The 20036-nt window shown below is 42.8% G+C and overlaps 1 protein-coding gene across 2 annotated transcripts in view; it reads left to right on the plus strand.

The window, feature by feature from the left end:
* The window catches only part of Gosr1 (golgi SNAP receptor complex member 1), a 35365-nt gene extending 15762 nt beyond the window's left edge, over window positions 1-19603 (plus strand). For both annotated transcript variants that reach the window (XM_028759302.1, XM_028759303.1), the window contains exons 7-9: window positions 8980-9009; window positions 11934-12016; window positions 16010-19603. In XM_028759302.1, the coding sequence (XP_028615135.1) occupies window positions 8980-9009; window positions 11934-12016; window positions 16010-16134 (238 nt within the window). In that variant the 3' untranslated portion in view covers window positions 16135-19603. The remainder of the gene's footprint in view (window positions 1-8979; window positions 9010-11933; window positions 12017-16009) is intronic.
* The last annotated feature ends 433 nt before the right edge of the window (window positions 19604-20036 follow it).

Below are 20036 nucleotides of genomic sequence, written 5' to 3' on the forward strand. Positions count from 1 at the left end.
TCTGGTTATCATGCTTACCTGGCAATTATTTTAGCCGCTGTACCATCTCTCCAGCTCCTTTCCTTTGAATTACGTTTTATTTACTTACTTTGTGTTTGCAGGGTATATGTCACAGCATGTACATGGAGGTCGCAGAACAGGTTTTGGGAATCTATTGTATGATTCCACCATGTAGGCTAAGGGCTCAAATTCCTACATGGTGGAAGGAAAGAACCAACTTGTCTAAGTTGTCCTCTGACCTCTGCATATGTGCTGTGACACATGCAGTGTACTCATACACACAGGCTAAATTAAAATGTAATTTTATGTGTGTGAGTGTTTTGCCTACATATATGTGTACTGCGTGCATACCTTGTACATGAAGAGGCCAGAAGGTGCTAGACAAATATGGTTGTAAGCCACCATGTAGGTGCTGGGAACTGAACTCAAGTCCTCTGCAAGAACATCAAGTGCTCTTAACCACTGAGCCCTCTCCAGCCCCTGATTTTAAAAAATAAGAAATAAAAGCAAATAGATGTAAAAGGAGCTACTTGGAGACTGTACAAGTACTGTCTCTACTCAGAATGTCCTAAGTCTAGCATTCCTCCTGCTCTCACTCTCACTGCGGGGTTATGATTTGTCTTGTCAGTCCTTTGTACATTTCATTCTGTGACTCAGGGAGGGCTCAGATGCAGTGAGCCTTGTCTAGGACTCTAGTTACTTTGTCGCTCACACCATTGGGCGGGCCTCCTTTGGGTTAGCATCTGTCACTTGGCACACCTTGTTATTCTGGGGTACTTCCTGTAGTTCCTGGTACCGTGAAGCATCCATGGCTCATGTTATATTTTCCTTCCCTCAGCTCAGCCACTTTACTGAGCAGCCTCGGGGGTTTATTGGCAGGTGTTATTAAGGAACTTAGATCCAGGTGTAAGGAGGAGGGTTTTTGTTTGGTTGGTTTTGTTTTGTTCTGTTTTATTGCTATGAGGTGAGTGTTTCCAGGCACCTTCTTACTGATAGTTTTTATCATGAATGTGTTTCAATTTTTAAATTAATAATTAATTGTAGCTATTGAGGGGAACAATCATATTTCTCCTTATTTACTGTAATGTGATAAATTATGTTACTTTCAAACTTTAAACCAGTATTGAATACCTGGAATCCCACTTGCTCATGAAATATTTCTTTTCTATAACTGCTGGATTTATGTTAAGGAATTCTGCATTATTCTTATGATATATAATACAGTTTTCTATTCTAGCAATGCTTTTGTGTGGTTTTAACTCAAGTAATACTGTTGATTTTAAGTTGCTTGGGTCACGCCCCTTCTCTGTTTTCTGAAACAGTTTGTGCAGGCCTGGTGTTGGCTCCGTCTTACGTATGCAGGGTTTACTGGTGAGTCCATCCAGCTCGGGTTTCCTTTGTGGTAGGATTTTCCAGTTATAAGTTGTGTGGGTATTTGTAGAGTAAGAAGTTGAATGTCCCTGAGCCAGTAGGTGGCTCACTGCAATCAGCTCAGTGTAAGACACAAATCATCCTTTGCCAGAGGAGTTGGAGGGCTTCCAACGAGGATGTGTTATGCGCAGGGCTCCTGTTTGAACCAGCTGGTAGTATCAGTTTTGGCTTTCTATTTTCTGCTAGACTACACCCAATCTACTTACTGAGAGGTTTTACTTTAATACTCCCTTCTTCCCCTCAATCCCTCAAATGAGTTAGCTTCCTGGGCCTGTAGCACCCTCCATGTGGAGTTGGTCATCTTACCATTGCTTCATGTCACTTTGCTTCTTTGGAGCCAGCTGCCTGCCACCTGGGCCTGTTTCCTTTCCCATATATGTTGTAGTTAAAATTAATATCAATCGGGGGTTTATACCCCACCTTAGATTGTTTAGTTCCCAGATAAAAGACACCAACTTTAGACAGCACTAGAGCTGGACAGATATCAGCCCTCTGTGCTATTTTGTCTACTTTCCTGCCAGTAACTCCAGCTGGCCAGCCCTCATGGCCAGTTCTTGTACATAGCATCACTTGGTGTACATGAGGATTTCCTCATCCCTGAGGCAACCAGACCTTGGGGCCAGTATTTAGCATTATGATACATGGCAACAGACCACACCTCAACGCACATATTCCAAGATACGTCCCTGTCATCCTCTTTGTGCTTTTGCCTTGTTTTATTCAGTTGTTTTAATTTTTTTTAACTCTTCCAGATAGCTTGCTTCGGTTCTGGTTCCGTGCTTACTCGTCCCTCCTCCAGGAGGTCTTTTCTAACTCTCTTAATTCAGCTAGCCCACCCTTGATATGACTTATGAAAGCTGCCTTTTGTTTCCCTGAAAGCACTATGGCAGTGTGTAGTGTTTGGTCTGCCTTCCCTCCTTGAATGTAAGTCTCCTGAGGGAGAACTTCATCCACTACAGCATATCTGGCTCTCCAGCCCTTGTTATGCCATTGACACTTAATACCCAGGTGTTGTATGAGTCCGTGGTTATAGGCAAGGCTGTTAATTTTGTTTTCATAAACATGGATATACATTGTACACTAGTGTAGAAAACTTATTTGTTTCATTCAGTTATTCTCTGTTGAATACTTAATATACACACACAAATACGAAATTAACTTTAAGGACTATAGGAAATAATTATTCATGTAACCAGTTTGTGAAATCCTTTTGAAATTTTAAAATTTAGGGCTAGAGAGATTGCTTATGGCTAAGAGCACTTACTGCACAACTGTGAAGACCTGGGTTCAGATCTAGCACCTGTAAGTCAGGTGTGGTCTCTCACGCGCCTGTGACCCTGTGACCCAGCACTGGAGCACGGAGATGGAAGGATCGCTGCAGCTTGCTGGCCACCGCATAGCTTGAAACATGAGCCCTGATTCAGAGAGGCTCCGCCTCAAAGGAATAGAGCCAAAGTGGGGGAGGAGGTCACCTGACACCCTCCTCTGGCTTCACATGTGCACGTGTACCTGCACACATATGTGCATATGCTTCAGTGGGAGGCAGGGAGGGAGGGAGGGAGGGAGGGAGAGAGAGAGAGAGAGAGAGAGAGAGAGAGAGATTTAAATCTTTAGTAAGTCTCAAGCATCTAGGTACTGACGAGAAGAATCGGAGAGTATATAGGTCGCAGCCTCATAACTGTTTAATAGTACAGCTTTTACTAAACACACAGTTCCTAACATTCTGGTACCTGTCCCACACCTCACTGCCTTCCCTGTGAGTTGTTTCTTTAAATTTTTATATTCATTTTAAGAAGAAACCATCATGGACTGATTTTATAAAGAACCAAAAGACCAGTTGCTCTGAAAAGTACATTACATGACTTCTCATTTTTCCACTTTTAGAAGGGAATGAGAGCTGTGTTACGTAAGGATAAGTGCCATGGAAGTTAAGTCATTTTATAAAGTTGAAAACGCTCTAAACTTACAAAGAATTTATTCCCGGTAACTTTTCAGATACAGAACCATTGTACAAAGCTTGTCACACTTAAATAAGATGGCATATACTATTTAGTTGATAACTTTTTTGTTCTCGTTCTGTTGACTACCTAGTGGGTAAGCTTGAGAATGGCCACAGTAACTGTTTGTGTTACTTTCGGTCTAACCATGTCTATGAATGAAGAATTATTTTATTGCCTTTTAACTGTTGATTGTTTTTCAGATGACATTATAGGGTTTAGGGTTTTGACATTTTAACTTTAAATTTCACCAGCCATGTCAAGTCTAAAGTTTTTGCAGAAATATTTTAGGTAGGCTTGTTTTGTTTGAGACATGGTCTTGTGTATCCCAAGCTAGCCATGAACCCACTGTGAGGTCAAAGACCTAGAACTTCTGATCCTCCAGCCTGTACTCTCTAAGTGCTGAATAGGTGTATGCTTCCATGCCCAGTTTGTGTGGGGATTGAACCCAGAGCTCCACACATGCTTGGCAGGCACTCTACCAACCTAGCTATGTCACCAGTAGACTTTCTCTTTCCTTTTTGAGACAGGGTCTCACTATGTATGTAGTACAGGCTGGTCTGGAACCCACAGAGATTTGAGCCCAGGTCCTCCACTTTGTTGTTTCTGTGCTACTCCTCAAAGTGAGTCCGATGGCATAGACTGCACAGCGTTGCTACAGTAATGCATGTCCAAGGCTTTGTCGGCCCTTTCTGCGTATGAGGACATAGCACATATGTAAGACTAACAAAAGTAAATAGTAGATCTGTACAGATAGCTCAGCCATTGAAGGCTAGGCTCACAACTATAAAAGATGAGAAAAGTAAGTATTAAAAGAGAAAGGGACTACCCCACAACCCTTTTTATGGGAGCAGGGGTGTGCGTGTGTGCTGCTTCAGTGCAAGGATTGCAAGTGTGCACCACACCACAGCTGTGTTCTTAGGTGGTCCTAGGATGGAGCTCAGGTTCCCATCCTTGCACAGCAGGCCCTTCCCCACTGAACAGCTCCCGCCCCCAATTTTATTTAGTAGAAATTGAAGTACTTTTAATGTTGGGAATGTCTTAGTAAAATGAAATTCCAACTCTATTAATGGACTGTGACCATTTTTGTAAAAATTATTATAACATAGTGACCTTTACAATAAGCAGTGGTTTTATCTCAAAAGTTTTTTGTGGGTCAGGAAACCCGCTTACCAGTTAAGAATGCATACTGCTCTTGCAAAGGATTCGAGTTTGCTTCCATCACCCACGTTAGAGTCCACAACTGCTGGCTAGTAGCGCCAACTAGAGGAGAATCAGTGCCTCTGCAGGTACCTGCACTCAGGCACATGTAGGTGCACACATAATAAGCATAGATAAAATATAAAAATAAGTCTCTAAAAAGGTTTCCATATGGTTACGTTGTAGGTTGTTTAATAAGTATCACGGACTTCATGTTTGGGTTTTTTTTTTTTTTTTTTTTTTTTTTTTGGTTTTCGAGACAGGGTTTCTCTGTGTAGCTCTGGCTGTCCTGGAACTCACTCTGTAGACCAGGCTGGCCTCGAACTCAGAAATCCGCCTGCCTCTGCCTCCCAACTGCTGGGATTAAAGGCATGCGCCACCACCGCCCGGCAACTTCATGTTATATAATGGTCAGGTCTAACATCTCTGAGTGAAATGATTTAAAATCCTGGCATTTAAGGAGTTGACCTTTCTCGAGTCTTTATGGACTCCATTAACTCATGCAGTTTTGTTGAAATAGACATGCGTGTTATGTGCTGTGGGGCTGCTGTTGGGGACATCTGCTGCCTGACAGTCACATTCACCCTCTGGACAGCAAGCTTACATCAGCCTCGGCTCTACGTTCTTACTTGCTGCTTCCTGTTATTCACATAGTAGCTGCAGTGGGACAGCTTATGCACGTGCATACATATGCTTTGCTTTTGTGTGTGTGTGTATGAACTAATTACCCCAAGGAAAACAACATAGGCAGAGAGAAAATGTTTACAGAACACACACTTGATAACAGCATTCATCATTGCTAGGACCAGACACCAGACAGCTAAAGAGAACAAACCAGTTTGCCTCATGTTTCAGAGATACCAGTTCATTGTGACAAGAAGGACATGGTGGCAGTTAAGTTGTCCTCAGACAGCACTGTTCTGAAGTGAAAACCCGGGACCTGTATGTTGAAGAAATCCTAGGGACTATCAGTAACCACAGGCTTTGAACTGTGCAATGGTTGGCAGCTGGTGGCTGTCATGGGGTATTTCAAGGTTCCCTGTTAGAGATAATTTGTCTTAAGTGATCTAGTTATTTACAATGGTAATAAATACCAAAGCACAATGACCTGGTTAGCCAGGGATGACCCTTGAACTTCTGATCCCCCTGCTTCCACTTTCCAAGAACTAGGTTTATAGGTTTTCCTTACAACTGGTTTACAATTGGGAGCTATTATATACAGCTCATTTTTCTTTATTTTGAAATAAAGAAATAAAATCTGTCTTCAATGACATACAACCTTTTTTTTTAAGACAGGGTTTTTTTCTTTGTACCTCTGGAACTTGCTCCGTAGACCAGGCTAGCCTTAAACTCACAGAGATTTGCTTCCAACTCCCAACTGCTGGGATTGAGGACATGCGCCACCACTATCCAGCTAGCACATGACTTTCCTAAAGAAAAGACTTCAAGTGGAGGTAGTGTCATAATGTGGGATTATAAAATTATGATTATAAAAATGTGTATATGTCTACTTCTGTGGAAAATGTCTAAAGATTGTAAGGATTATTTCAGTGCTAATCCTGATTGTTACTTTATTAATGCTAGAAATATCTGTTACTCATTTATTTGTTATTTATTAAGTATTTAATGAGTTTCTCCTGTGTGCTAGGTACTGCGTTAGACTCTGGGGAATCAAAGATGCATGAAACTCATTCCCTGCCCTGGGACCCAAGCTGCTTAGAGGAGTCGTAAACAAGCATGCCTCCCTCTGAGAGAGCTTGTTTTCAAGTCTTAACTGAGAATTTAGGTGGAACCCTTCTGTCTCTGCAGCACAGCGGTTCTCAGCCTTCCTAACGCTGTGACCCTTTAATACAGCTCCTCATGTTGAGGTGACCCCCAACCATACAATTATTTTCATTGCTACTTCAAAATATAATTTTGCTACTGTTGTGAATCGTAATGTGTATATTTGATATGCAGATGGTCTTAGGTGACCCCTGTTAAAGGGTTGTTTGACCACCAAAGGGGCCGTGTCCCACCCATGAATTGAGAACCACTGCTGTACATACTATCTGAAGCACTTAATGCTCTGACTCCTTAACAGTTTCTCAGAATATTACCAAATGAGTTGACGTGAGGACATAATGTAATGTAAAGAGTTAGGTGCCTGGATACACAGGTGCATCTGGAGAAGCTCCTAAGGATACAGCTTTTGAACTAGACTTTGGGATGTGTAAGTAGTTTATGTCAAGACTTAGGAGGGGTTGGAGAGAAAAAGCTGCTCTTCAGAGGACTGCTTTCAGTTCCGTGTTCCAGGCCTGATGCCCTCTGGTGGCCTCCATGGGTACCTATATATGCTCAGCACACACATAAACATATATTTGAAAGGTTTTAGAATAAACGGAGAGCCTACACTAAAGAGCAGCTAAGAAACATCAAAGTGCCTTGATCTAGAGCAAACATTCCTATAGGCCTGTGCATCTGCAAGCCGCTTTTGTTTAGATCTCTTGTGAGCTTTGTGACATGAAAAGTCCATGAGATGGGCTCAGACAGCCTCGTGTTTGAACCTTGACCGTAGGGTGGGTGGAAGGGAAATATATATATATATTTATATTTTTTTTTCTGGTTAGCTCTTACTCGATATGTAAGAGAATTCAAAGCCAATTAGAAGGTGCTTCCTTCTTGTTTTATAGAATGATGTTGGGATTCATCTGGTTTTAAAGGTTTTCAGTCCTGTTTGCTTACTTGTTGGTTTTGTTTGTGGGAGACAAGGTCTCCAATATGCCAAGTTGTCCTTGAACTCCTTATGTAGCTTAGGATAACCCTAAACTTCTGATCTCCCTGCCTCTACTTTCCAAGGATTGGGTTTACAGGCATGTGCCACTCTCCTCAGTTTATGCCTTCCAGCTGAGCTACATCCCCAGCCCGTGGTCCTTGTAAACATTCATAGAACAGAAAAGAAGTGGAAGTTCTGAAGCATTCCACTTCTGTTAGAGTGAAACTCACCTATCGACTCGAAATTCTTTCTTTTACCTACCAAAATGTTTGATCTAAATACTTTTAAATAAGCCAGGCATGGTGGTGCATGCCTGCATAGTGAGTTCCAAGATTATCTGGCTTTTAATCACTGTCTTTGTTACTTTTAAATCTTTCCTTCTTTCTTTCTTTATCCCTTTCTTTCTTTCTTTCTTTCTCTCTTCCTTTTTTTGTTTTTAACATTTGTTTTATTTATATGTTTTTAACATTTGTTTTATTTATATGAGTACATTGTAGCTGTTTCCAGTTGTGAGCCAGCATGTGGTTGCTGGGAATTGAACTCAGGACCTCTGGAAGAGCAGTCAGTGCTCTTAACCACTGAGCCATCTCACCAGCCCTCACTTTTTAAAATCGTTTGTTTGTTTGTTTGTTTGTTTGTTTTTCAAGACAGGGTTTCTCTGTGTAGCCCTGGCTGTCCTGGAACTCACTCTGTAGACCAGGCTGGCCTCGATCTCAGAAATCTGCCTGCCTCTGCCTCCTAAGTGCTGGGATTAAAGGTATGCTAAATTCTTAATTGTACAACTTATGCAAGGTATTTTTGGCATTCTTATGAATCTCATCTTCAAACTTTATATCACTGTTAAATTGAAACCTCAGTGTTCTGTTTTATAAACTAACAGTAACTCTTGGAAAGAAGTAGCTGGGGAAATGCAAATACTTATTCCTGTGCTACTCGAGTAAAACGGCAGTGTCTAGAAACTTGTTTCTGCGCTCATGGAGGTTTAGCTGCCCCTTACCAAGCTCAGCTCTTGTATCTTTCTCCCTGGAGTGACTGTTTCTTACAAGGCGTGAGGTGCTAACATACGCACTCTACAGAGGTGCCTATTCATTGCCTGTGTTCACGTTCTTAGATTCTAAAGTTTCAGGAGCTGAGATCTAGTTTAGTTAAAAAACAAAACAACAACAACAAAAAAATCCATATTTCCCCAAAAAGGAAGAAACTCTGATGTTTGAATGACAATAATTAGAGGGATCAGAACCACATCTGTCACCCTTCTCGACAAGTTGGTTATGATAGTGGTGAATACCGTGAGTTATCTAGATTTAACCTTCGCTCCTTGATGCTGTCATTAGAACTAGCCAGACTTTAATAATAAGGAATGTCACACACACACACACAAAACCTGGAAGGTTTAATCTGATAAAAGCAAAATGTAAATTACTTCATGTGTGGCTGAATTAATTTCAGAGTTCAGGATTTTCTAGATGCTCTAAAAATAAAAATCTTAATTATTTTATATACAAAAATGGCTATAGAATTTATACATATAGAAAAATAAGAAATACTACTAAATAAATGTTCATAGTAATTCAGATTTTTAACTTTCTGTTTCAGCTCTGATCGTCTGATAGAAGAAACAATAAGGTAAGAGTAGTTTTTGTGGTTCTTCACTGCTGTGTTTGCACATGTACTGACCAGTTCAAGCCAGCCGTGTCCACTAGAGTGAGCATCAAGCCATGCTCCTTAAGTGATGACAACTTTACTAGGTAGTAATGCATTTCTGCTGTGGCCTTTCTTCCTAAGGGCATTTAATCTTAGTAACAGGTTTATGAGATACACATTGATCAGTAGATTCCTTCTCCAAAACAAAAAAGAAATTATGGGATTTATCTGTGGTCACATGACCAGTAACTAATATTGAGCCTCGGACCCCCTAATTAGAGTCTCTTATAGCTCTGAGGCCAGACATTTATACTGAACCACTGCTCCGAGACAGTGAGATGGCTCATGGACTTGCCTGCCACTAAGTCTGATCACCAGATCCTTGGGACCTACTTAGTGGAAGGAGAGAGCCAACTCCCAACAGCCATCCTCTGACCTCTGCATGTACATTGCGACACTTGCAGGCACATGCACGCACACATGCACACACACACTCATACATACAAGGCAAATTAATTTTTAAAAATAGGTAATTATGTTTAGTCTATAATAGTCGTAAGGAGTCTGAAGTTCCAGTAAGCATATCAATGATTTATCATTTTTGAAGCATTATGTATATGAAACTTACATTTTATCTCTTAAATATTTGAAATTGAAATAACAGCCTATATTTCACTTAGCTCAACTCCAGATGATGGGGTAGATAGGAAGTGTGTCTAGATAGACTTTATGTGGTTCTGGAAATCATGCATATTCAACAAGGTAATAACAATGTCATATTCCGTCTCCAAGGAATACAAAGTGCTTTGTGGAGATTATGTTTTAATGCCTGTCCACTGTGGTCAGGTTCACATGAGATAATGATGGTTCCCCTTCAAACACCAGAGGCCTGCATGCTTCAGAGACTGTCCTGACTGCAGGCTGCAGTTCTCTTTCTATAAGACCATAAACCTGTTTTAAAGTAGGAGTGTTCAAGTTCAAGGCCCTGGTTGTGATTTCAAGCAGAATTTGGTCAATTTCCATTTCTTCTCCTGCTTTCATTTCTTCCATGTGCTTTCAGAGGATCCTCTGAGCTAGATATCATGACACACGCCTATACTCCAGCATTTGGGAAGCTGAGGCCTCAGTTCCTACACAGTGGCCTGGATTCTAGGATCTTCATGACACTCTGCCTGGCCTTCATCACTGCCCCTCTTTAAGAAACTGACCGTTTGTAATACCACCTGTATGTGTGCATTTTAGCGACACAGAACTTCCTTCATCTTCCTTGGCCAGTGCCCCACAGATAGCGTCCCAGGTCCTCCTGGCAGCATCATGAAAGATAGTCTCCTTCTGCTTCCTTTATGTCACCTGTTTGCTTGTCAGTGACTCTCCATTTCCTTTCTTGTCCTCAGTGACCATTTCCTGACCACTCACTAGACAGCCACTCCTTGGTTTTTCTAAACAGCCTTTGTCTAACTTAAACCTTTCTGCTTTTGTTCTTTGAGGTCACTGGCTTCATAGGGTGTTTTCTGATATTTTTATTGCTTTTTTTTTAATTACTTCAGTAAATATCCTTCTATGTGTCTCCTTACACACTGTCTTCTTAATAGTGAGATTAAAGTTTTGAATGAATTGTCATTCCTCTAGCATCTCTCTTCAGTAAAACAGCTGGCAGCTTGTTCTGTGAGGCTCAGCCCATTCAGTGTGTGTGAATTTGCCCATGAATACCCAGCAGCTTATCACCAGTGGATGACCTAGATGATTGTCTTCTCCAGGGGCTGAACATTCTCACCAGTAGCCAGCCTGGAAGCCCCTGGGCCTCTAAGTCCCTCTGCAAGCACAGGAACCAGGGAAAGTGAGTCCCTTTTCTCAGCCCCAGGACTCCCAGGTCCACAGCCTCCCACTGTCAGGCTCCAGGGCTTTCTTGTGGGTCTCTTGCTTGAGAAGGTTTATGTAGCTTCTCTGGCTGGTGCGCTCTTCTAGAGCCTTCAAGGGAACCAGGGATTAAGACAATCCTTCCCCAGAGTGAGTGCTTTTGTCCTGATTAGTCCATGGAAGAAAATGTATCTAAGATATACCAGAAAATGGTATCTAGCTACAAAAGATAAACCAGGAAATTGTATCTAGTAACCATTTCCCTCAATTTCTATGACTCTTTTTAAAATAAGTTTTAGAGTATCTTTTATTCTTTGGCTATTTCAAACGAGTGCAATGTTTCTTGATCAAAAGTGCCCCCTTTGCATTTTGTATGTTACTGTCTAAAGCACTCATATGTGTTACTTATCAAAGTGGACACTGACCCTGCTCTCTAGGATTCTCCTGCCTGGGGCGGATCATGAAAATACCTGCCTGGCAGTCCTAGCGGATCAACTCGTATCTCACCAGGTCATCAGCGTGGCCTGTTCTGTAAAAGACCAGTTCTTCCCCTTTCACAGTGTGTTTAGTGAAGCCCAAGATCTGCCTACTGAGTCTTCTAGAATTTTCAACCCCCATTTGTTTTATGTTGAGAGCTGGTTGAGCATGGGTGTGACTTGGGCCCCTTTCTTATGGTTGTGATTTTTTTTTTTTAATGGTTGTATCTTTGCTTTCCTCTTAACAGTTTTTCCTGATTAAAATTATTTTACTGCGTTTTTTTAAGCCATTGAAGAAGTGTTGTAATGTATGATTTGTCTCTTAGTGTCTCATTTCATTTGTTACTTCGAAGAGAACACGAGATGACTCATGACAAGACTCCCTGTGTAACAGTAGCTTACGTCAGACAAGGACAGTGGGAAGGTAGCTGGACAGGGATTTGAACCCATTTCCTGCTGATCCCAGGATCGGTTGCTTACTGTAGCTTTCTGTTTGCTTTTAGAGGTGTGAAGAACTGAACAAGGTAGTGCCCCCGTGCCAACTCAAATTGTCTCTTTTCTCCTCTCTTGAAGCATTGCTATGGCAACAAAAGAGAATATGACTTCCCAGAGAGGGATGCTCAAGTCAATTCACAGCAAGATGAACACTCTGGCCAGTATCCTTTGTGAAATGTTGGTGGGATGAAGGGCTTGTTCTTTTTGTTCTTTGTTTTACTGGAGTAGAGGTGCATGTCACGAACATTGGTAGTTGTAGACACCCTTAGCAATTGCATCGTGTGGGGATTTCCTTACTTTGTGATATACTTATGTTTAACACCATTTCTAGAGAACATCTCACCAGAGATTTCATTATAGAGATTTTCATTTATAAAAGTATTCACGGGCTGGAGAGATGGCTCAGCGGTTAAGAGCACTGACTGCTCTTCCAGAGGTCCTGAGTTCAATTCCCAGCAACCACATGGTGGCTCACAACCATCCGTAATGGGGTCTGATGCCCTCTTCTGGTGTATCTGATCACAGCAACTGTGTACTCACATTCATAAAATAAATAAATCTTTAAAAAAAAAAAAAAAAAAAAGAGTTTCCACATTCTAAAAAAAAAAAAAAAAAGTATTCACAAAATTATTTTTGTCCTTAAAAGCTCTGGCTCCACATTAGTACTCCCTGCATGTGTTCTTAACTACCACCCCCCAAACACACACACACATACACACACACACACACACACACACACACACACACACACACACACTGTGGTTTAATTGGCACTTTGGAGGACAAGTCATTTGCAGGTACCTGGAAGGGGCCAGGACACTGCAGGTGTACTGTACCTGTTGGCAGAACGTGGTAACCACACAAGTCCCAGGGGAGAGGAGAGGCCTTGCTTCTTAGCTGTGACCTCTGCTTTCAAATTTTAGCTTCTCAGGCTGGAGAGATGGCTCAACAGTTAAGAGCACTGATTGCTCTTCCAGAAGTCCTGAGTTCAATTCCCAGCAACCACATGGTGGCTCACAACCATCTGTAATGGGATCTGATGCCCTCTTCTGGTGTGTCTGAAGACATCGACAGTGTACTCATATACATACAATAAATAATTCTTTTAAAAAAAAATTTAGCTTCTCAACATAAACTAGGATTAAGGTCAAAGACGCTCGGGGGTGGGAGTTTTCCCAGATGACTGTGAGCAAGAACTTGTGATTTTCAAAAGGTGAATATCATCTGGTCTATAGTGATTTAGGGGCACTTTTATCTTAATATCTATCTGCCTAAGAAAAAGGATGTCCCTGGCATTGCTTGGCATTTTCCAGTCCTTTGTCAGTGTTGTTATTAGTCTAGTGTAAAAGCACACATCCCAAAGCATGTCGCTCACCCATGCTGAGCAGTCTACACAGCACACCCCTCCCTACCCATGCTAAGCAGTCTACACAGCACGTCCCTCCCTGCCCATGCTGCGGTCTCTCACCCTATAAAAGGGAGAGAGTGGGGACTTTTTTATTTTTATTTTTATTTTTTTCAGATAAAGAAGTAAGCTCAAAAAAGTGGCCTGGCCCATAATCACAGGGCTCAGACTGTTTGGCAAATTGGAGATGCACCTTTTAAGTTCCCATTGTGCGCATTGCATGTTTCTGTGGCACACATGCGGAAGTCGGAGGACAACCTCAGAGCCAGCCCTTGTCTTCCGCCTGCCGTGAGACAGGGTGTCTATTGTTACTCCTTTGCTTACCCCAGGCTAGCTGGCCCTTAAGCTTCTAGGGATTCTCCTGCCATCTCCCCACAGGAGAATGAGGATTGCAGGTGCTTGCGCTGTGCGTTGTCGTTTTATGTAAGTCCTGGCGACTCAGTTCCTCACACTTCTATAGCAAGCACCTTTGTCCACTGAGTCACCTCCCTAGGCCCCGGCATGTTCCCATGAAATCATCAGACTATTCTGCTAGCCCCACCCCCACCCCATCTCTCCTTGTCACCTAGTGTGAATTTGAATCTCCAGGACTCACATAAAGGTCAGTAAATACAGAGTCATTTCTGGGGTGATACAATCTACTCACTCACCTCACACAGGGAGACCAAGACAAACCGAAAAGTATGGACACGATCAATGTCCAGCTTGTTGAACTGATGCTTTACTGTGGTTACTTCCAGGGACATGCATGTGCGATGACTTACAGGAGCAGGAATGCATCAGCAAGGCCCATTCCAGCATGGGTGGCAGCTCACAAGAGCTAGGGAACCTGGACACAGTACACAACCGGCAGGCAGCTCAACAGCTTGGAGAGCGTCCTTTCCAAGGGACAATGGTCTAAACCTCTTGTAGGTTGCTGGTCTGGTTTTAAGAGTCTTCTTTCAGCTTGGCTTGTTTGAGACTTCTTTGCATATTAGCCCTGCTTACCCTGGCAGGGAGGTGCCTAGTGAATCTGGTCAGTTTCAAGGACTTCCTGGGGCTGCTTTGAGTTGTTTACCTCCTACAAAATGGGATGTTTTAATCTCAGAGGAAACAGTTACACAACACCCAGGCTGCTAAGAACACCTGGACTCAGCTACTCAGATGATCTTCCTGCCTGGGCCTCACAAGAAACTGGGTTACTTATTTATTATAAACTGTAAGCTTAGTCACCAGCAAGAACAGAGGCAACTTAGTGAATGTACAAGTGTATTTTATGTAACTATAGAAAATAAAATAGAAGCCAGGCCTGGTAGCACAATTCCTTTAGCACTAGGAGGCAGAGGCAGGCAGATCTCCTGAGTTCCAGGCCAGTCAGGGCTACACAGTGAGACCCTTTCTCTAAAGTAAAACCAGAAGTGGGGCTAGATAGGTAAGTTTGCATACTGGTTGAAACTGAGTTGTCCATTCAACTTTGTTCCCGTTGTGTTTTGTGCCTTTTCTCCCTGAATGTATCTGTTCCCTAAACCCCAAGTCTTCTTAAAGGAGCAGTATCCCCAACCCTAGCATAGTGTCTGCTACAAATAAAGCACGCATCATTCCAGAAGAATGTGTGCTCAGGATCTAAAAGATGGCTCAGTGGCACAGTACCTGCCATACAAACATGAGGGCCTAGTTTGGTTGTATCTGTGTAACGGTCAGCAGGACTCTGCTGTTCCCCGTCTCCTCCCTCTTAGCACAGACCTTTTGTCTCTGTTAGCCTGGCCCTCAGGCAGACTCTCTCCGTATGATGACAGAGATGGTTGCTACAAAGATTGAAGGCCATAGGAAACGCATAAGCTTTCCAACAGCTGTCACTAACTCCTCCAGCCTTAACCAGTGCCCATTTCTAGTTTAGCCACTAGCCAAGGGATGGCTGTTTACTGTGAGTATAAATGCTTCTGACTGTCTCACTCCTGAGCTAGACTGTTAGAAACAGGGGCGGATGGTCCACAAGATAGCTGAGCAAGAGTGTGTCCACCATAGTTTAGGTTTCCTGATGCCACTTTGTTATTTTATTTTTTATCTCTTTTTTTTTTGCACGCACCTGTGTGTATATGTGTATGCGTGTGCATGTGTGTAATGTATATATCTCTTTGGTTTTGGTTTTCAGGACAGGGTTTTTCTGTGTAGCCTTGGCTATCCTGGAACTCGCTCTGTATCCAAGCTGACCTCAAAACCTGCCTCTGCCTCCCGAATGCTGGGATTAAAGATGTAAGCCACAGCAATCTCCTTTTTTTTAATATTCCCCAAATAGAGCAACTATAGCATTTAGCCCATTTCCCTGCTACAGTGTGCTGACCACTGCAAAGTAAACCTGAATTTTTAAAATAATTCATTAGTACCCACCCAATTTCCTAAGCACAAGAAGGATTCCTTCCTGGGTTCGAGAGAACCAGGTTTTCTCCTGAGCTTCTGTCTCTGAGGAGAGGAGCACAGGACAGAAAAGGGAAAGGAGGATGGGTGGGGCCTGGCCCCCTGCCCTGCAGAGCTCACTCATGCCCAAGCCCAAAAGCTCCGGTGGATCCTGCCGGCTGTTCTTATTTTCTCCACTGACTCTTCCCTTTGTTCTGTGCACCATACAGACTGGGTGGATGAGTCTATCCCAGGTTGGGAATGCAGGTTGCTCCTCTCTCCTCCACGGTCTCTCGTCCTTGGCTGTTTGTGATTCCCGTAACTTTTCATTAAAGAGTCCTCTCTCAAGCATGACCTTAACCAAGGTTTCCTAAAGACCGCTTTCCTGCCGTGAACAGCCTGATACAAAGGATCAACCTTAGGAAGCGGCGTGACTCGCTCATCCTTGGAGGTGTCATTGGCATCTGCACCATCCTGTTGCTGCTGTATGCATTCCACTGAAAGCACGGCCCCAGGACTCTCTGCCCACCATCTTCATGGCCTGATCTGGAGTGAGGAACCTATGAAGGAGAAAGACCGGCCCGGCCATGAGCCTGCCAGCGGATGAATTCTAAACTGCACCCGTGGCTCTGACCTGGTCAGACTGAGCTGAAGCCAGTTTTTCTGTGCTATCTTTTCTAATACACATTACTCTGTTTTTAATCTTAAAAACAACAAAAGGTTTCAGTTGCTTGTGTCTCCCTAGGAGGTAAGCAAGCAGAGGCAAGAACCAGGGCTTCAGTGACTGGTGAAGCCAGATGACCAGCGGGCCTCACAGCTGGACTCCTCACAGCACCAGGCTCTCTACATCCAAAGACGGCTTTGCTTTCAGCCACGAGATTGGATGTGAATAAAAGTAATTCTTGTCCTTTTATTTAACACTTGTGATGAGATATCAGCTGTCTATTGCTGATACTCTGTGATCTATATTCTCTTCTGTGTCCCTAACTCTTGGCAGTCAAGAAAAATTCCATTTCCCACGGAATCTGTAAGCTGTTGGTAGACCAGCTTCATGTTTGAGGCGGTCTGAAATGGAGAGCGCTGTAGAAAGGGTGTCTCTTTTCTGTTTCAGTTGTGAGCCCTGGGTCAACTGTACCGGCCGCCAACACATCAGAATGGCAGGCCTTGCAAAGGAGCTGGTCATTGCTTTATTATTTCTTCCATTGGGTTAATATTTGTTTGTACATGATAAAGTTGCATTTTCACTGGCAGCCAGCCAGTGTCTGTCATTGCCCCTAGCAGTCCCATGACATGTGAAGCTTAATACTAGGAACTGAGGACGGGGACTTGGTTCTCAGTGAGGGGTGGCTCTCCAGGCCTTCCTGTCTTTCGGTGTTGTGCAGCCTACAGCAGGTTAGCCTGCAGCCTGATGCCACAGTACTCTTGCCCTGTGCAGATGGTCCCTCCCTTCTCTGTTAAGCTCCTTCCTACTCCCAGGCCACAGGGTGACCACTGACGGGGCCTGTGACTCCTACTTGCACCTCTCTGTTACTATGTACAGTGACAGAATTATGAGTGCCTCTCAAAGTTAGCCACTTCTCAGCACCTGTAAACTGGTAACTTGTCTTACTGAACTAGCAGATAGTGTAAAGACTCCAACATCTGTGCTCACCAAGAGAGAAGGCTCCTGGTCCCCCTGGAATGTCCTCTAGAACGTTGTCCACGGGCAGTGAGGATATTAGAGTGTAGCTCTTCACCATTCTGCGGTGTGGGATGGTGCCTCTGGGCCATTGATATCTTACTGCTCATGGATAGACTGACACCCAGTCTGGGACTGACCGACAGGTCTGACATTCTGCCATTTGAAGTGTTAGTACATTCTGGGCATGAAAGGCGTTTGATATATTTTTCTTAATTATGGGGTTTATTTTTCTAAATATGGGTTAATCAACTTGTTGACTGGGCATGCCCTTAAAAGACAATTAAATTTCTCTCTGTGGACCTTAAAAGAATCAGGGAAATTTGTTTGTTAAATTCTCTTTGAGAGAACAGGATTTCTCTTCCCTGACACTTCATTGTCTTTGATTTTTTTCAAAGGGTCTTGATTGGCAGTTGTGCCTCAGCTAGATTTTATGGGACATAGGACTTTGTTTGTTTTATAGTGGGCATATATAAAATCTGGAGTATCATAAATAAAGTTATTTATTTAAATATACAGCTAGTCTTTTCTACTGGTTTGAATACATGTTTCATTCACTAAAGTTGATGAGTGAGTGTAGCTAGGACGTGGTCCTGCCCCACTGCTGGCAGCACAGCACAGCAGCTGGCAGCAGATGGGCCGCCCCGGGAGGCCGTACTCAGATGAACAAATAGAATTATGTTGCTTCTTTTCTTTTTGAGAGTAAATCAGTTCTTTCAAGGAACGCTAGTGTAGATGCTGGGTCTGACCTTCCATTGCAGTGCCCTAGAGGAAAGACTGTTCTCCCTTCCAGTTCTGCCCTGTACAGGACCCCGAGATTGGCAATTGGAACTTCAGTTTTATGACATTCAATATTCAAGTTTGTTTCTCCCATTTTGGACTTACCCAGTTATCAGGCTTAGGCTTTGGCAGTGAAGAATTTCTTGTCAGAGCCTGAGGTAAGAGGGTTTTTTTAATTTGTCATCCCAATGAACTGTACCTCCTGTAGCCATGGTTTTTACAGAATATCTTTTTTTAAAAAACCATTTTTAGTAACCATTCAAAACTTCCCACTTCACTAAAAGATATGAAAAGTGGAAACAAACAGCAGAAAATCCCAAGTGTGTCTGTCTGCCTGGCTTGAGAGCGTCTCACTGCTTAGCCCTGACTGGCCTTGAACTCCCTGCCTCAGCTTCCTGAGACCCTTGGACTGCTACCTGATGTATACCACCAACCCTGGCTCCAAACAGTACATTTCTACAGTTTCTCACGTGGCCCAGTGACTTAGTGCGCAGTACATTGTTACCGAGATCCACAGCCGATACCGGAGGATCCGCTGCCTCCTACCCTGGTCACCTTTTATTTTTCTCTTGATACCAACATTTACTTTTATTGAGCATATCTTTTTGCTTCTTCCTGGTACTCAGAAGTGGGGACAGGTGAGGAAGAGCTGCTCTTGAGGATGCTGAGCACGTCCCTGCTGGGTGTGGATATGTGAGTGAGAAGCATGCTCGCTGCTCTGACACAAGCCCTGTGGAGTTGAGGTGCCTTGGCCTTCACCACGTTACTGTCCTGTCTTATTGTTGATGATCTCAGCCTGAGGAGGTGGCTTTTAAGTACGGGTCTAGCCTTTCCAACTTCTAATACTTTATCTTCTGTCTTTAGGTAAGAATTTTGGAAATTCATTGAGCTTTTGACCTTGTAATATTAAGTGGTTGAAATACGTGGCTGTGCCCAAGTCATTTGTGGCAGATGTGACAGCAAACAAACCTACTCAAATGACGGATTGTACGCCGTTCCCATTTTACAGTAGAGGGCATTAATTGGCCTGATCTCCAAAAAGATGTAACATTTCCCACTGTGGTCCCAAACTCATTCACTCCCGTGTGTGCCCACAATGCGCCTTTCTCAGAGGGAATTGGGGACGAGAAACAGGGTCTAAACACGATAATCTGGTGGGAAGCTGGGAAAGTTGAGCCATGTCTTAAAGAATTTTTTTTTCAATCTGATCTAAAATTGTAGTACCAAAATATTTGTACCACACCCTAGTAGCTCTTAGTGATGGGGGGAAATCAGTTCTGATCATACTTTATTCCAATGGAAGATGATTGATTCCTTGTGAAAAATGCCAATACAGATTTTTTTTAATCTATTCTTTTCCAAATGCACTTTCTAATTTTTTGCTTTTAAAATAGTGTCTTGGAACCAATATTATTGTATTTTTACTTAATTTTTGTTCTCATCTAAATGTGCATTTTCTGACTGTATAGAAAAAACTTTGTTATATAATTTAATAAATTAAATATCTAAATAGCCATGTCTGTTGTTATCTGTTCCGGCAAGATAACATGAGCCCCTCTGGGATTGTGACATCATTTCTGCAAGGACTTCTCCACAGTTGGGTGGTGTCTGGGCTCAAAAATGAAGGAGAGGGGTTGAAGAAAGAGCACAGTGATTAAGAGGATTGACTGGCTGCTCTTCCAGAGGACCTGGGTTCAGTTCCCAGCACCTACATGGCAACTCACAGCTGTGTCATGCCCTTTTCTGGCCACTGGGTGTCAGGCATATACATGGTACAGACATACACACAGGTAAAGCACTCACACACATAATTTTTTTTTTTTAAAAGAAGGATGTCTTTATAGTAAAATGTCAGGGGTTATGATGAAAAAGTGTATTTTAGTCAGAAATTATGTCCTCAGTCTCCTCAAATGACTTGTTAAACTTGATTCTCCAGCACACAGAA

Source organism: Grammomys surdaster, unplaced genomic scaffold, assembly GCF_004785775.1.
Source record: "Grammomys surdaster isolate TR1022 unplaced genomic scaffold, NIH_TR_1.0 126278, whole genome shotgun sequence".
In the NCBI taxonomy this organism is placed as follows: Eukaryota; Metazoa; Chordata; class Mammalia; order Rodentia; family Muridae; genus Grammomys; species Grammomys surdaster.